The 17,904-nt window shown below is 51.3% G+C and overlaps 1 protein-coding gene across 1 annotated transcript in view; it reads right to left on the bottom strand.

The window, feature by feature from the left end:
* LOC101557809 (guanine nucleotide-binding protein G(q) subunit alpha) overlaps positions 1 to 17,904 on the bottom strand; it is a 255,180-nt gene that overhangs the window by 149,339 nt on the left and 87,937 nt on the right. Inside the window, exon 2 of the mRNA XM_055124190.1 lies at positions 12,189 to 12,373. Within this exon, the coding sequence (XP_054980165.1) occupies positions 12,189 to 12,373 (185 nt within the window). The remainder of the gene's footprint in view (positions 1 to 12,188; positions 12,374 to 17,904) is intronic.

Raw genomic sequence — 17,904 nt, 5'->3', positions numbered from 1 at the left:
TTATGATAACAGCTCCAGTTTAGTGATTTGGGAATGTCCCAATCTCTGAGCTGAATCTTGAATAACACTTATGACAAAATTCAGCTTGAATAAGATTCAACACTTATGACAAAATTCTACCACTGGAATTAAAATATGTCCAGTCTCAATTAGGTCACACCTGAAAAATTTTTAAATTCAAAAAAAATGAGAGCTGGCAATGATAATGGCAAAAATAGGAGTGCTGTGACCCGACACTAAATTGGGAATAATCTTTCTGGGCAAGATTTTAACAATCTTCATCAATGGCTTAAAAATACCATCACATGCTTCACCACAACATCCTTCTTCTGGCCATTTATCCTGCAATTCATGATACGCAGCCAAGAAAAGTGATCAGAATTTATGAGTAGTCCCTTAGCTATCATCTGAAATCTCACAAGTTCTAACTGAAAGATTTTATTTGTATGTGACTGGTATATTGATAAAACATGGCCTGCTATGAATCCTAGTAAAGATGAACATATTTTGTGGCTAAAGTGTTCAATAATCTCATTATAGGGGACTACTCATACCTCAACGGGAGCTTCATAAAATAGCATTTCTGTACTATCATTCTAAAATCTAAAAAGAAAAACTCCAGAACTCAGCCACAGCCTTGCTCAAGGCTACTCTCCACACGCTCAAACAAGCCTCACCCATGAAGGAATCAACAGAGGAACCCAGGTATGCGGGACCCGGGGCTGAGATCTCCAAGCCTGCTCAACTCAGGACTGGGCCTCCTCTACCCAGATCCCCCATTTTCCAGTAGCTTGGCAGTCACACCCAAAAACTGCCCCCAGCGCCCTGTGTAATCCCATCAACGGCCAAGATCCAGAGACTACAAAACCAAGCTCCCGGAAGCCTAGCCCACTGATGTACCTAAAGCAGCACACATGTGTTTGGTTTTAACATACTTGCTTGTATTCTCTTATATACATTCTCCTTCCCTCTTGGAGAGGCTGGCAAGCTACTGAGAATATCCCACCGCATGGCAGAGCCTGGCAAGCTCCCCGTGGCATATTCGATATGCCAAAAGCAGTAACAATGATGGGTCTCATTCCCCTGACCCTGAAAGAGCCTCCAATACAGCACCATTGGGAAGAACAAGTAAAGAGAAGCTGCAAAAATCTCAGGGCTCGGACAAATGGAGACATTACTGGTGCCCGCCCAAGCAAATCGATGAACAACAGGATGACAGTGATACAGTGAAATTTTCTTCTTACGGTGATGGAGCAATAGCACAGCAGGAAGGGCTTTTGCCTTGCACACAGCCGACCTGGGTTCAATCCCCCAGCATCCCATATGAGCACTGCCAGGAGTAATTTCTGAATGCATGAGTCCGGAGTAATCCCTGTGCATCACCAGGTGTGACTCAAACAGCAAAAAAAAAAAGGAGCAGCTAAAGGGAGTGTGTCTTTGGTTTTCAGGCAAAGGCTTCACAGGCACAAACATCATGAGGGGAAAATTAACTCTAGAATGTCAACTGCAAAGACACTGGTCTCTACTGTCCTGACCCCCAAATAAAAATTTCTTCTTACAATGAGCTTACTTATTGTTGTATTTTAGGCAAGTCAATAGATATCCACAAATCATTTCCACTAGGAGAAGGGAAAAGAAATAAGTAGCCCCTATGATAATACCCAAATTAAGAAAACCAAATTTCTTAATTTCATGTATTCTAGCTGTGTTTTACTACAAAAGGTCAAGCAACTGTTCTCTGAAGCTTCCCATCACTTCCTTGAGCTGTGCCGTTTGGGAACTCATTTCAAGATCCAGCTCCCTGACTCTACGAACTGCAGGATTTCAGACGTGCATTTGACCAGCTTCCCTGTGTGCCAGCAGAGAGCTCCTAGCGGCACCTCAGTTCTGGGCCATCTGGAATCAAACACTGGGTCAGGTCCAGAAGCACTTGGCAAAGGTTCTCCCCACTTCCTTCCCAGCTTTTCCTTCTCCTTCCGGGATGGGCTGGCCCCTTGCACTTGCAAGCACCCTGGGGCCGGTCATCAGAGACAGGTGACAGCCCCCAGGAGCCCCTGCTGGTCCCCAGCACCACCTAACACTCCAAAGCGACCAGCTCCGGGCTGTCTCGGGTCCTCACAGAGGCTGCCTGAAACCACGAGGGCTCCTGAGAGGGAGCCCCGGCCTCGCCCTCAGTTGGTGCCTCGGCAAGGTCTGACACGGCAGCAACTCTCAGAGAATCTACACCCAACCCGAGCAACTCGCTTTGCCCTGACTCCGTATCTTCAGGGAAGACACTCACCAGACTGATGTTACAGTTCCAAATGTCTGCGTCTACACTGTACCATCTGCACAGGTTTTAAGGGGCTACCCATCTGCAAACAGCGTTTGGCAAAACAATGGTCACTGTCCAAAGGAAACAGCCATTCACCCTGAGACTCATATGACTCCCAAGCACAAACTGTGTGTGTGACATCTACACCGACCGGCCACAAAGCACCTGGCACTGGCCCTTTTATGCCCACACTGTACTCTTTGAAGTGAACAACCTATCTCCTATTGGCATTATACCTAGCTGTACTGAGGCCAAAACTCTAAAGATTGCTGATAGTAACAGAACTGCTCTTACCATACAGGATACAGAAACAAAGCCACGTGAAAGACAATGAAATCCAAAAGCGTTTGACCACCAACCCCTACCTGGGGTTGGCCACAGGGCACCATGACCAAAGAGCTACAAATTCTGGTCCCTCAGCCATGAGCAGAGTCTATTACCAGGCAATGAATGGATTAAAATAGGTCAAGGAGCCGCAGAGATAGTACAGGGGGTGGAGGGAGCCTTTGCCTTGGATGAGACCAGCCCAGGTTCAATACCCGGCATCCCACACCCCAAGCACTGCCAGGAGTAATTCCTGAGTGCAGGGCCCAGAGCCCTAAGCGCAATCAGGTATGGCCCCAAAACCAAAATAAAATGGGAGAGGAGGGGAAAGGTCAGGAAGATGGAGAGACGCCTGTGGCCAAGACGGCAGAGAAGCCAGGCCCGAGCTTGCCCAGAGACTCACGCGGCACTGCGTGGCACCTCTCCGGCCGTGCCTGCCTTCGAGGTCAGGAGAATTCCTCAGGAGGCCAAGGCCACTTCACTTCCAACACAGTCATTCTCATTCTCACCAGGTGTGTCCACTGACTGATCGGCTCTCATTAACACTACCCTCGTGCATCTTAGCATGCAGTCAGGTTTTCTGACGGGTGCTGGCAGAGTTACTGGAAACGTGATTCCTCCGAACCATTTTTCATCTTAACTACATTTAAGAGGTAAGAAATTGCATGATACTGTTACAAGGTACAGTGGCAACAACGTAACAGTGTCCTCTTAGCAAATTCCCTAAGAGAAATGTCAAGGTAGGAAAATAAAGGTGAAAGTTTACAAACACACCAGCTAATGCCACAATACAGGGCACTGCATGTACCAGGTACCACTGGAAATCCCGAGTATATCAACAACGTTCTGCGGGAAGGCACCACGGTGCTACTGTCCCAACCAATCTAAAAGAAAAGTGACAGACTGGAGAAAAGAAAGTAACTTCTTAGAAACAGCAGGATGCTAGGCCTGGGTACCTGTGAGGAGGAAGAGAGAAACTGGTGAACAACGAAGGCAGCTGGGGCAACTGCAGCTCCACGTGGCAGGAAACAATGCGAGAGCCCAGAACAGAAAGGATTTCTTCACTGGATTAGAAAATGAGGGAAAGGGCCAGTTTCTCCTCTGTTCCCTGGATGTCCTCAGACTTCATTAGGCATCCACTCTCCTTGGTTCCAATAAGTATGTTCTGCTTTTCTAATTGGAAATAGATGGGGATATAAAATATGAAAGGGAAAATCATGCACTACTTGGTTGAAGAGAACAAGGGAAGCATGTGTGTGATGCTCTGCCAGGAGTTAACCAAGAACAGCCAAGTGGCCAGATTCACAGCTTCCTACCAAACGTGTCAGACTGTGCCACATGGATGTGTCCTGGTAGCTATCAGTCCACAGCCATCCAAGGCCTGAGCACCCAAAAGGGAGCAAGAGGAAGGGTTAAGGGAGAGGGCTCTGTATATTCGGGAAATCAGTAACGCTCCCTAGAGCCTTGCTTCTTAGACACTGGTCTCAACCTCCTATGGGGCCACGTGACTGCACGTGGGCTGTGAGACAAGCAACGGTGAGAGTTTCTGAACCTGCCATGACCAAGGATCAAGAGCAAACACATTACGAACCAGGTGTTTCTGGTAGCGCCTACCTGTGTCTTATGCTCTGACGGAAGGTCTCTGGGAAGAGCTAGCGGAGGCCTGTCCTTTAAAGCAGGAGAGGAGGATACTTAGTATTATCTACCGAGTAACTAAACAGGGGTGAGGTGCTTGCCGTGCACACGACTGGCCCTGGCTGGGTCCCAGGCAGCACATAGGGTCCCTGAGTGTGGAATCAGAAGTCACCTTCAGCACTGCCAGGTGTGGCCCGAACCATGCCCCACAGAGAACACCAGCTCCATTTAACAATGAGCAACACTTTCCCAGGCTGTGTAATTAATTTTCGCCAAACACTGTGAGGTAGACACTATAAACATCACTACCTTAAAGGGAAACAAATTTGGAAATCAATCTATTCAGCGTCATAGTGATGTTGATATAAAGCTACACTTCAAGTTGCTTTTAATTCTGACCCTAACAATTGAGTTCTCACATACTATACCACCTAGACACTAAACAGCAGGTAGAGCATTGGCCTTGCTAGTGGCCAACCCAGCTTTCACTCCCCAACACCCCAGACAGTCCCCCGAGCCCCACCAGGAGTGATCCCTGAGTGCAGAGCCAGAAGCAGGCCCTGCGCACTACCGGGTGTGGCCTGAAAACCAGAAAGAAAAGTTCAGCACGTGAAAACAAATGTTTGTTTATTCAGCAGAGTAGAACCATGTGCCAGATGCTGGGCTACGCTTCAAGAATCCAAACCCAGGGGCTGGAGTGATAGCACAGTGGGTAGGGCGTTTGCCTTGCACGCGGCCAACCCGGGTTCTAATCCCAGCATCCCATATGGTCCCCTGAGCACCGCCAGGAGTAATTCCTGAGTGCATGAGCCAGGAGTAACCCCTGTGCATCGCTGGGTGTGACCCAAAAAGCAAAAAAAAAAAGAATCCAAACCCATCTCTATCCTCAAAGGGGACTGTTCTTTCTCCCGTCCAGTCCTCAGCAATGTGGCTCAGCGGGAGACAACTCACCCTGGGCCGAGAGCAGAGGGCACTGGTGGGCAGGGACAGCCGTCACTGATGGACGATGCAGAGAGGCAGTCCCCATCAACAGTGTGCAAAGGCCACCTCTGATGTGCGACACCCACAGACAAGGCTGTGTCTGCACACGGGCAGAGACGTGAACATGGCCAGCTGCTCTAGGCTTCCAGCCCAACTTCCGGACAGCCTCTCCGAGACTCAGACGAAAAATGAATCACTGGCACTGACCTCTGCCTATGGCCGGGGGGCCTGTCTCTACCGCAGCTGAAGACCACCACATCACCACATCCCAGCAGTCTGCTAAGTTACTCCCACACCCTCTGAACAGTCAGTCCACCAAAGAAGAAAAGTGGTGCCAGGTCAGTGAAATCAGAGCAATGACTTTGCCCCGAGATGATGTGGCTAAAGGCCCACTGTGACCTGGGTCCCACTCACGCCACGGGAAGTGCTCAGAGGGAAGAACAGCTCCTGCGGCTGACAGACACCCAGCGGGTCTAGCACCCCTTGCAAATGAGGCGACCAACAAGGATCATCCTGTCACTAACCCAGAAGGCACAGAAGTCACTGTACTAAGCGATGCAGCAAACAGACTCAATCAGAAAAACAAACAGCTCCAAAGAAGGGAAAGACAGTTGCATGACGAAAACAACTGCAATATGTGTATCTGCCCCAGGCAATCAAACCATTCATTAATGTAATTTCTTAAAAAGACCTGCTGTATGACCTTTAAGAAAACCAAAGCTGAATGATTTATACTGCCCAACTTTAAACTTATGTAATTTTTTTATTAATAGAATATAATACTGACACAAAGATATGCCAAATAAAACAAAAGATCAGGATCCAAATAGAGCTCAGAATCAAATCTAAGCTACCCTAGATTAGTTATTTAAAATATATATATATATATATATGTCAGATACCGCATGGAAGCAGGCGGAGGGTGGTCTTTTCAATAAATGAACTGGACTAATAAGACTCCCATATTGAAACAAACCAACCCCCATGACTCCCTACCTCACAGCATTCTCCAGCACTCACCTGAAAGGACTTTAGATCTGAGTGTAAAACAACAAAGAATTTAGAAGAGAAGCCAGTAGATTATGTAACCTACATGATTTCTTGGGGGGCAGGGCGGGGGAGAGAAGGGGCCCACAGCACTCAGGTCTTACTCGTAGCTCTGTGCTCAGGGATCACTCCTGGTGGTGCTCAGGGGACCACAAGGGGTGCCAGGAACTGAACCAGGGCCAGCTGTGTGCAAAGCAAGCTCCGTCCCGAGCTGACACTCCTCAACTCCACACGTGATCCACCCTGTTCCCTCAGGCCAGCCCCACCAGCACTGGCCCGCCCCGTCCCGAACAGGCCGAGGATAAGAACTCAACTGGAGACCAGCCTAGCCAATGCCACGCGGAACCACAGGGTTTGCTGTCAGCGTCCATGAGCCATTCTGTCCTGAAACGCCCAGAGATTCACGTGGCACCAAGCCCCTCCGTCAGTAACTGCCCAGGTTTGCTCCGACACAGGATGCCAGGCCCAGCTCAGCCATCGGAGCACTGGCCTTGCAGGCATGAGGCAGCAACGTGCTGATGTGATGATGTGATGATACGGGGGTGACGTCTGCCCTGTCCAGGGAGCACGCCCCAACTCCCGACGAGACGAGGCAGTGAGTGGGTCACTCAGCACCGAACGGGCCGAGTCTGCATGGTCAGGGAAGCAGCCCCTGACCTGCTCCTCTGAGCAGCTTCCTCACCACAGCAGCCTCCAAGTCCCCTCCCCTCTCTCTCTGTTTCAGCCACCAGGGTCACTTTTTGGTGCAGACTGACAACACACGTTTGGCTAAATAGTAAAAACGGCATCAAACTCCCACTCCTGGGTGCAGAAAAAAAAGCCAAAAGTGCCACTGGGGTCAATGAGGCCTCCCCTGGGGCTCTCTCACTCCTGGGAAAAGCAGCTGTGCTGTAGGCGCCGCCCGGCCCTGGCCATCGGGACTGGCCAGGGGCCAGAGAGACAGCACAGTATGTACGGTGCTTGCCTTGCACGCGGTGGACCCGGGTTCAACCTCCGACATCACGTGTGATCCCCCGTCACAGCCAGGAGTAATTCCTGAGTGCAGCAACATCATCAGGACTGGCCATCTGAGCAGAAACTCTCCACGACACGGGGAGGGGCACGCCATGCTCTCACGGGTCACTGCGTAAGGCCAGGCAACGGGAAACCAGCCTTGCACACAAGAGGCAGAGATCAGACCACGGTGCCGCCATGGGCCCCACCTGATCTGCGGGATCTCCAACTCAAACGGGAGAGGCCCCTGTGAGCACCACCATGTCATCAACAGACCACTGTTCCCAGGACAGAGAAAACAAAGGACCGTCCCGATGGGAAACTGCAGGCAAACCAGAAACATTAGAGACTGATGGCAAAGGTGAAAGAACATCAGGCGCTGCGGCTAGAGTATCTGCAACACTCCCCAACCAAGGCCTTCCCCTGAGCCATCAGGCACGACACTGGCGGCTATGAACTGATTTCCAAGGAGAATACGGCACGCACAGGTGAAGTGGCAGCGACAGGCGACACAGGCAGGGCACCAACGGCCAGACTGGGATGAAAGTCAGCAGTCCGAGCTCTGACTGGGCTCCCTGGCTGGCCTTCAGGGGGTTCCCCTCAGGTCGGCAGAGAAGCGTTTTCTCACCTCCCTTTTGCTAAGGGCAGGGAATGGTCCCAAGAGCACATGTGCACGAGAGAAAGCCCTAGAACGCTAGCAGTGAGAGTCCTGTGACGAGGGAAGCCGCGTGCTGGCCCCACGTGTACCCTCTGCCGAGACTAAGCAGCAAGTGTGGCCCTCCTCTGACAGCCCTCACTCGGGGTGCTCGGGGACAGGCAACGTCATATGCAGAGTAGCAGAGCCTCTAGGGGACCATGCTAGGGACATGCTCTCGGACCCGGGCCGCATCCATGCTGCTCTGCTTGGCCCGCAATGGAAATCCGAGAAGAGCACCATGCAGACAGACAGCCCCTCCTTTCTGGGGAAAGTCGCCAGCCATTGGGAACCAACGCTAGTTCATCCGCTGGCCTGGACGCTGACCGCGGCAGACTGACTCAGAAGGTACATGCCGCCCCCTCCACCTGGGGCGGAGAACGAAGCGAGGCCTTCCCCGACCACGTTCTCCGAGCTACAGAGGAGGGAGGGCTGAGAATCAGTACAGGAGAAAGGCAGGAGCCCAGGAAACCCCCGTCGCCTCACCTGGCAGTCCTGTCACCAGAACCGATTTCACAGCACGTGTAACAGTCACGGGATTCTAGGCCTTAGAAACGAGGCTTGTGCCTTACAGACACAGGAGGCGTGAGGAAGCAGGAATGGCATCAGGACTAATGGTATCAGGAGACATCGTGTTGCCGTGGTCCCAGGAAGCGCATGCCCCCATGGGGTAAGAACGGGGACCTGAGCCGGGGCCTACACAGGCGAGCTGGCATGTGCTATGGGCCCTGCTGCTCACGTTGGTTTGCTTCACTTAGGCAGCTTCATGGATTATGGACTGACCGCAAGGAAGTTTTAGGAGATCTACGTGGTCATCTCTTTTAACTTTAATGTCACAAAAATTATTTTTAAAAAATCAGAATGTGCTTCCAAGTGACAGCTAATCAAGTGCAGACCAAAGCCTTTATCCAGTGGCTAGGCCGGGACGACCAGGCGCAAGTGATCTCCACTCAACAGGTATAAACACAAGAAAACAAAATTTAAGCTTCTTCACCTGGATTGAAAAGCTCCTGCAAGCTCATTCACAATACTTTTTTTTAGTTCTCGCTTCCCGCTTCTCCTCTGCAGATTTCTGCCTGGGTGGAACAGCCAGTTCCCCCTGCATGCTCCTTCTCCTGTCATTCTGCCCGCCACATGTCCATCCCCCAGCTCTGTCCTGGCCTCTTTCTGGATCACGACCACTGCCGCAGCTGCAAAGCCCAGACTCAATTTCAGCAACCTGCCTTGCATGAAACAACTTCAAAATCTACTAAAGGAGTAAAATATTCATTCCAACCCATAGGGGGCAGAAGCGGAAATTATCTACTGTTTAAGCCCACCAATGACTCAAGCAACTCACAAAACAAGTTTCTGTTCCGTTTTGTGTTTGAGCACCTAGGATGCCCAACCTATGATGCCAGAGACAGAGAGGAGTCCTGGGATAAAACACAATTTACTTTCAAGGATCTACACATCATCCAGATAAAAAAAAAATATCAAAATGCAAAATCATCATTAACACCAGTTAGACCACCACACCCTATTCTGAGCTCTGCCAAGGGAGTGTGAGATAGCACAAAGGCAGGGTGCAGAGACAGCAGCAATCCAGCAATTGGCTGACCAGGAAGAAGACGTTTCCTCAACAAGACTGCGGAAGGCAAAGAGGTCAGAGCTCAGGAGGAAGGAAGCAAGAGAAGGAAGCAGGGAGGATTCTTAGAATATGCAAATGTTCAGTGCAAAATAGAGCAAATGCGAACGCATTATGAATACTTGCATTATATTACGAATGAAAGGGGGATAAACACTGAGGAATTTAGAGGTCAGTATACACAAATATCACAGTATTTCTCATTATGTTAAGCAACTGAGATACAGGAAGTTTTCACAGGATAATTACGATAGCTGAGAAAAATGGTATTATTCTAACTTTTGATTATGTTCATTTGCAACTGAATGCTATTTGTCACAGAGGAGTCTATTCAACCAGAATTGATACAAAGAGCTCAAATAATACATGGTAAAATATTCTTTCGGGGGCTATACATCTTCTAGATTACATACAAGATAAAAGAAGTGCTCTTCTTGTAACATCTAACCCCAAGACCCCAAAGAATTCTTCTGATGTCTTCGCCCATGTATACAAAGATATTTTAATTTGGGAGATTATTGCTATCTATAATGTGTAAACTGGCAGTACTTGCGCATACATAAATGTCTAATATATAACATCAATCATATCATGCATGTAACTCAGCCAGGATCCATCAGACCCCTGTACTAATTAGAGATTGTAAAACTATAAAAAAGTCATTGATGTTGAATTTCTTTTTTTTTTTTTTGGCTTTCTGGGTCACAACTGCAATGCACAGGGGCTACTCCTGGCTCTGCACTCAGGAATTATCCCTGGCAGTGCTCTGGGGACCATATGGGATGCTGGGAATCGAACCCGGGTCGGCTGTGTGCAAGGCAAATGCCCTACCCGCTGTGCTATTGCTCCAGTCCCTGATATTAAACATTTTTTTAAAAAGGGAAGAAAGAAATGCGGGAGGGAGGGAGGGCAGGAGAGAAAAAGAGTAGTCTTCAACTCATTTCTCTCACAGTTCACGAGGAGAAGCATGACACCTATTTCAGAAATGCTACAGGGAAATTTCCTGGGGGAAGTGGTGTCCATGGCCCGACTCATGAACTCAGACTGCCCGAAGCAGCAACATCTTCAGATCCCATTTTCCCACACTCAAAGTCATGTCCCCAGGCAAGAGGGACTGCACGAAGGGCGACAGGGTGACGGCACCTGCCTCGCCTGCAGCCAGCCCCATCCAGTCACCAGCACTCCAGGGTTGCTGGAGCACTGCCGGGGCGGCCCCATAAACCCAGAACCACAGGGCCCTTGCAGCACTGCCAGGGGCAGGTCCAGGATGGTTGGGAGGGGGCCGAAGCCCCCAAACACCAGTGGGAGCCTAAACCTCACCCCCATATCCTGCCTTTTTTTTTTCAGAGTCCTAGAAGCAGAATGATGATTCCCGTTACCCACAGAGAAACCCTCCCGCTGCTATAGGAAATTAAGTGTCAGAGGATCAGACAAGAAACATCCTGTTAGTACCATCAAGGAACCATCCAAGAAACAGAAACGCTGATGTTCCCGTGATCGGCCCTATAATTAGAAACTTTGAGATGGTAACAGAAGTGGAGGTGCACTGAGTGGTTTTATCCGAGCTCTGACTCATCTCTGTGAGTTAAGTCTCGTTTATGAGTCACCGTGGCTATGCCGGCTTCATGCTATTCCCTATTGATCCCGGTAGATGGGAAATATCCCTGAGCTGATCACTGCAGCTGATTGAAGGTCCTAAAATCACCCGCAACTGTCACCAAGACCAGCACGGCTGAGCACTGCAGACCCGAGACAGCTCGTCAGCCAGTCCGTAGGTTGATTATCAGAAGAAAGAACAGCAGAAGACAGACAGAAACGCAAGGTGTGTCTACCTGCAGCCTCCGAAACATGCCCTCCCCGCGCCCAATGTGCCCGAGGAGGTACCACCCTCCCCAGCCTGGCCTCACATACCTCACACAGCCAGCGGCCAAGTGCTCCCCACATTCACTGTTTCCTGAATAAATAGCCCAGCTTTCTTTCCCCTGAAGAGATAGATCTTCATGCATGGTACCGGCAACATTTGCTTGTTTTCTAAAAACGCCAAACATGCCACTCCTATCCCTACATCCTTTCACAGGAATCTTAAGGTTGGCACCACTTTAACACGACTACAGGGAAGCGTGTCTGCAGGGTGAATGGAAGCGACAGATGGGTCTGTCAGGAAACAGAACCAGGCCTGAGGTCCTGCTGAAAAAGAAGCCACCAAACCCCACATCGCTGGACACAATGGTACTGAGCTGGCTTTGCTCTGCCTTTTTGCTTTTCCAAGGAAGAAGGCTGGGGACCTGGGGGGCGGGCAAGCCCACTGCCTTGTCTGGCTCCCGCTCGGACCCAGAAGCAGTGCTGTATGTGTCCCCCGAACCCTGCGCCCCAGATGTGGCCAGCATCCCTGCGCCTTCCAGGGTGCACAGAACACAGGCCAACACTGTGCACAGCTGCGGCTCAAAAGACAGGAGGAAGACGCTGACCAACAAGGTGTGCCGCCACAGAGCGCCTGCGGAGGGGGACCTGGCAGAGGTCACACTCCCGAGGCCGTGCCGGGGGCTGTGGGGCGGGTCGCGCGGTGCACCTACCTTATTGTGCTCATACTTGTAGGGGATCTTGAGGGTGTCCATGGCCCGGATCATGGCCTGCATGGCGGTGAAGATGTTCTGGTACACCAGCTTGGTGAAGCCCCGCTTGTCCTCGTCCGAGTAGCCCGACCCGTGGATGATCCGCATCTGCTTGATGAACGTGCTCTTGCCGCTCTCTCCCGTCCCTGGAAGACAGACGCAGAACGTCAGACGGGCCACCCGTCAAGGGGTCGGCAGGGAACCTGGCACAGTCCCGCCCCCAGGGCCCCCGGTCAGCACTGGCCTCAGGGAGGAATGCACCGGGACACGTCGCCCTGCACACAGCCGACTCAGGGTCCGTCTCCAGCGTCACCTACAGTCGGTCCCTGAGCCCCACCAGGAGGGAGCCCTGAGCACAGCTGGTGTGGCCCAACAGCAAAACAAAGAAACGCACCTCGTTGGTGGACGCGTGGAAGGCTTGGAGGGAAGGGCCACGGCGGAGACAAAGGTCAAGAAACAGGGCCACACAGGAAACCGCCCAGCACTGCATGGAGAGTGTGACCAGGTCACGGACAAGACACAGCACAAGAACAGCCCTGAGAGAGTGACCACCCACGAAGGCTTTCGGCAGGATTCGGACAGGACCATGTAGATGTTCACGAAAAGTGAGGAGGAAAACACCTGAGCAACCCCAAGCATCCCCCTACTCCGAAACCCAGTGAGAGGGCAGCAGGGCGTGCGTGTGAGACTTAGGCCTGCGTCCTCCAGGGCACTGACACCATCATGGGCAGCAGGAGTGCCCAGTGGCTTCCAGGCCCCGGAGCACACTTAGAGCCCCAGGCCCCTCACCTGCCCACCACAGGGAGAGAGACAGAGACACAGTGACAGGGAGACAGAGAGACAGAGAGAAACAGCGAGAGAGAGGAAGAGAGAGACAGACAGAGACAAGGAGACAGCGAGATAGCGAGAGAGAGAGACAGAGATAGAGCCAGGGAGACAGAGACAGCAAGAGAGAAAGAGACACAGACAGAGACAGGGAGACAGAGAGAGCGAGAGAGAGAAAGAGAGAGATACAGAGACAGGGAGACAGAGAGACAGAGAGAGATAGCAAGAGAGAGACAGAGACAGGGAGACAGAGAAACAGAGACAGGGATACAGAGAGACAGAGAGAGACAGCGAGAGAGAGACATAGAGACAGAAAGAGACAGCGAGAGAGAAAGAAAGAGAGAGACAGAGAGAGAAAGATTGGGGGATGTTCTGGACAGTGAACTGTCGTTGCTTCAGGAGGACGGCCTCAGCTGGTGATGCCCAGGAATCACCTACTCAGAAGAGCAACCCCATCCCATCCTTCCCTCAGCTCTTGAGTGATCATGGGATACAGAAAGACGTCATAATCTGAGGCAGTTTTCTGCATTGTCTCAGACTTCCCTTCTTCGGTATTTCTTCCCTTTTCCTATAGGCTTGAAGTTAAATCCCTAATAAAGTCACACATGACCCCAGGAAGAAGATGGGAGAGATCATTGCATGGGATTCTACATCAACAGCAAATACGAGTAAAAAGCTGCATTTTTCTGAATGAAGCAGTTTTTCCTTTTTTTCCCTTTTTTTGGGGGGTGGGGGGCTGGTGGTTGGTGGTGACTGGTCAAAGCCAGTGGTATGCAGGGGTTATTCCTGAAGATGTGCTCACGAGCACCCCAGCAGCACTTGGGGACCACGTGAGGTGTTGCTGACCAACCCTGAGTCACGGCCACTGCATCTGCATGCAGCAAGTGTCTTCCCTCCCCTGCCCTCTCTGTCTGTCCTGGAGTCGTGTCACTGCATTTCGGAATAGCTCCCACTGCCAAATTTCCATGAAAGTTTAAGAGCAGTAGATATCTCTGCGTCCCCTGAACAATGCAGGAAAGTGCTTACTTCATAGTTTACATTCTCGTGTATCTTTTAAAAAGCAGAGATGACTTTATGACCGGCTTCCATGACCATTCCACTGATCAGGCATGAAAAGGACGCCAGCTGCTACTGACAGAGCACCTGTCATCACTTCATTTGGCCTTCCCGATGGGCCGACCTCACCGCTCCCCCCACAAAGGAGCTCCCGTCGGCAGGTGAGCCTCCAGAGCAGCGTCCTGAGGGCTGGGGCATCACCGTGACACGAGCCTCACACATGCAACAGAAAACACTTTCTCGCCCCCACAATGCCGCAGTTGATCCTTCATTTCCTTTCAATAAAACGAACGGGAGCCCTTCAAAATACACAATCGACACTACAATGCGAACCGGAATCACCCATTACAAACAGGACAGAAAAAAAAAGCTTAAAAAAATCTTATGGTTCCGGGGCTGGAGCGGTAGCACAGTGGGTAGGGCGTTTGCCTTGCATGCGGCCGACCCGGGTTCTAATCCCAGCGTCCCATATGGTCCCCTGAGCACCGCCAATTCCTGAGTGAAGAGCCAGGAGTAACCCCTGTCTATCCCCGGGTGTGACCCAAAAACCAAAAAAAAAAAAAAAATCTTATGGTTCCAACCATGAGCACTAGGTGGGGAAGTAAGCAAAACTCTAGCAGAAATCATCTCTCAGCAACTTTGAGGAAGAAACTAAGTAACCGTACACTGTATGTCAGTGACTGAAAGGAAGGTCAGGGCTGGAGAAACAGCTCGGGCTGGGCAAAGGCTGCACTCCATGTAACTGCACTGCACTGGCACCAGCACTTCGCTCCATGTAACTGCACTCTGCACTGGCACCGGCAGTTCACTCCATATAACTGCACTCTGCACTGGCACCGGCACTTCACTCCATGTAACTGCACTGCACTGACACCAGCAGCAGGGGGGGAGGTTTCATGGCAGGGCAACACCAACCCCCTGACAGATGCTCAAGCATGAACCTGCAGTAAATTCACAGAGAACAACAGGCCAGGTAGGAAGGAGCAGGCTGAGTGCAGAAGGCAAGAACGGGACAGGACTGACCCTGTACTCTGGAGGTAGCTGAAAAGAGCATACACGGGCGAAGACATCAGCAACAACAAAAACAACTCGGCCTCCTTGCTCTGCAGACAGAGTGCTACCACGGAGGCAAGTCACCCAAGCATGTAACTATCATACTTCTGGGCAGGCAGTTTTTGGTTTGGGTCTTTTGTTTTATTGCAGTATGGGGGCACAACACCCAGTGATGCTCAGGGGCGTACTCCTGGCTCTGCGCTCAGGGATCATTCCTGGTGGTACTCAGGGGACCATACAGGATGCCAGGAATCGAACCCAGGTCAGCCTCTGGACTGGTATTTTTTGTTTTCTTTTCTTTCCTTTCTTTTTGGGTGGGGGTGGGTCACACCTGGTGATGCACAGGGGTTACTCCTGGCTCTGCACTCAGGAATCACTCCTGGCGGTGCTCAGGGGACCATATGAGATGCTGGAAATCGAACCCGGGTCGGCCGCATGCAAGCAAACGCCCTCCCCGCTGTAGTATCGAGGGGGCTGAGAGGGGTTCCAAGCAGAGCTCGGGAGGCCCCGGCTTCTCCGGAAGCAGCTCAGCCGGCTGAACCCGATGGCCCTACGGCAGAGACAGGGACGCGAGTCAGCAGGGCCTCCGGTGGTGCTGCAGCCTCCAGGGCAGACCCCAGTAGCACTCCGGTGGGTCTGTGACAGCAGGGACTGAACCAGGGCCAGCCCCTCTCCCAGGAAACACATACTCAATGTAAGGAACAACAGCTACTCCCGACTCCAGAAAACACACAGAGGGCCACTGCTTCCGTCGGCCACAGCAGGAGAGACATGACAACTCTACCTGCTGCATGAAAGTACTTTTCTACCAGCAGCCTGGCCATGGATCCAGTGGCGGAGGCACTTTCCACGGCACAGGATGGAAATAACTCTTGACACATCGGAAGAAATACAAGGCTGTCTTTTCCCACAGTCACTGATAAAACAAACTCCAGCACTGAAAGCCTTTCTTGAAGTCCCCTGGGTGGAGAGAGAGCACTCCTTCTGCTAACTGGAACATACCTGATCGACTCGTGACTTTACCAAGCACTGGCACACACATGTGCACTGAGTCTCAGTGGTTGAAAACACTTCCCGGTGAAGCATCTGTATCTCTGGACAAGAACTTGGCCTTTTCCTGTCCCGGCTGACCACGACAACAAAGGAGCCAGAGAGACATCTCAGGAGGGAAGGTGTGCGTGCACAAGACCCACCTGCATCCAGCCCCCGAGCCCCGCTAGGAGGAAGCCCTGAAGTTACCAGAAAGGCCAGAAAGGCAGTCCTGTGGTAATACTTCACGCGTGTAAGGGTCTGAGCTCCAACCCCACCATTCTTCACCTGCACCCCCAAATACAAACAAGACTATGCTATTTAAAAAGTCACTTTCACGCAGCACGCATACTTGGCTATGAGGAATACTTAAAATTTTCTGCTCCCCTACCAACTGGATCAGGATGAAGCAGGAGGAAAAATGCCCAGTTCATTTGGCACACCCTTTTCCCATCAGAGCAAACGGAGTGTGGGGCCCAAGGCCTCTGTAGCACAGCACTTCACAAGCTGCTGGGCCGCGTTGGATTAAACATACAAGCCTGCACGCACACGCACCATCAAAGCTCCAGACTGGGCTCTGCCAAGATTTTTTCAACACAAGAACATTTCTGCCTCAGCCTCTGTCACAAACCGTTTATGCTGCGACACTGACTCACACGGAGCATCTACAGGTTGATGTGGTATTCGGCCACTTACATGAGGTCATCTGGAAATAGCTCTGTCCAATCGCTCTCTGAAGGCGGGGGGGAGCGGTTCTCAGCCCACGCAAATATCTAAATGATGGGTTTTTAACCCACAAAGATTTTTTTTTTTAATTAAGGCACCATGATGTACAAACTTATTCACAGTTGAGTGTCAGGCATACTGTATTCTATCAGTCCCCCCATTAGTGTCAACTTCCATCCACCAGAGTCCCCAGGCTCCCCCCACCCGCTCCAGTCTGCCTCCCTGACTGACACACTTTGCAGCTTGGTGCTTGTAGCCTGGGTCTCAAGCTGTCCATACTGCTGTCTGTGCGGCTCAGATATATGCATATACCACACCTTGACATCAGTGATGTGCCAGAGACCCTGACCACACCAGTCAGCTCCGGCCCCCTCTTCCTTCCCCGTCAATTCCTTTCCTTCACTCTCCTTCCTATACTCTAGACTTCTTTGGGGGTTTGGGGGCGTTTTGTTTTGGGGCCACACCAGCAGTGCTCAGGGCTTGCTCCTGGCTCTGTGCTCAGGGTCACATCTTGGGACCATCCGGGATGCCAGGGTCAGCTGTGTGCAAGGCAAGTGCCCCACCCACCGTACTGTGACTGCAACCCATCCATCCTACACTCTAGGGTCAAGGGTTACCTTGGTAATTCCCCCTGCTTCAACATCTTGCCTTCCTTCCTGTTACTTTACATGCCACCGATGAGTGTGATGCACCTTCCATCCATATCATCTGGTATCTGCTCCTCTTCTTCTGACTCAGTAAGCAGAGAGCCTCCCGTCCCATCCCAGTTGCAGTGACCCGTGTGATTTTTATCGTTCCTCACAGCACCATAGCACTCCATTGTGGATGCCTTCCACACCTTCAACAGCCACTCCTGCATTGTAAATCTATCCTCAGCGGCAACCGCGGGCCCGTAAGAGCTGTCTCCCCAACCCTGGCTGGCTTCTCAGGCCTATTTTTATCAGAAGAGCTGCAGAGTACATCCCACCCAGGCACGAAGGCCTCTCAG

Source organism: Sorex araneus, chromosome 1 (genome assembly GCF_027595985.1).
Source record: "Sorex araneus isolate mSorAra2 chromosome 1, mSorAra2.pri, whole genome shotgun sequence".
NCBI classification, from domain to species: domain Eukaryota; kingdom Metazoa; phylum Chordata; class Mammalia; order Eulipotyphla; family Soricidae; genus Sorex; species Sorex araneus.
The sequence above is the reverse complement of the archived record's forward strand: the minus strand, read 5'-3'. Positions and strand labels throughout refer to the sequence as shown.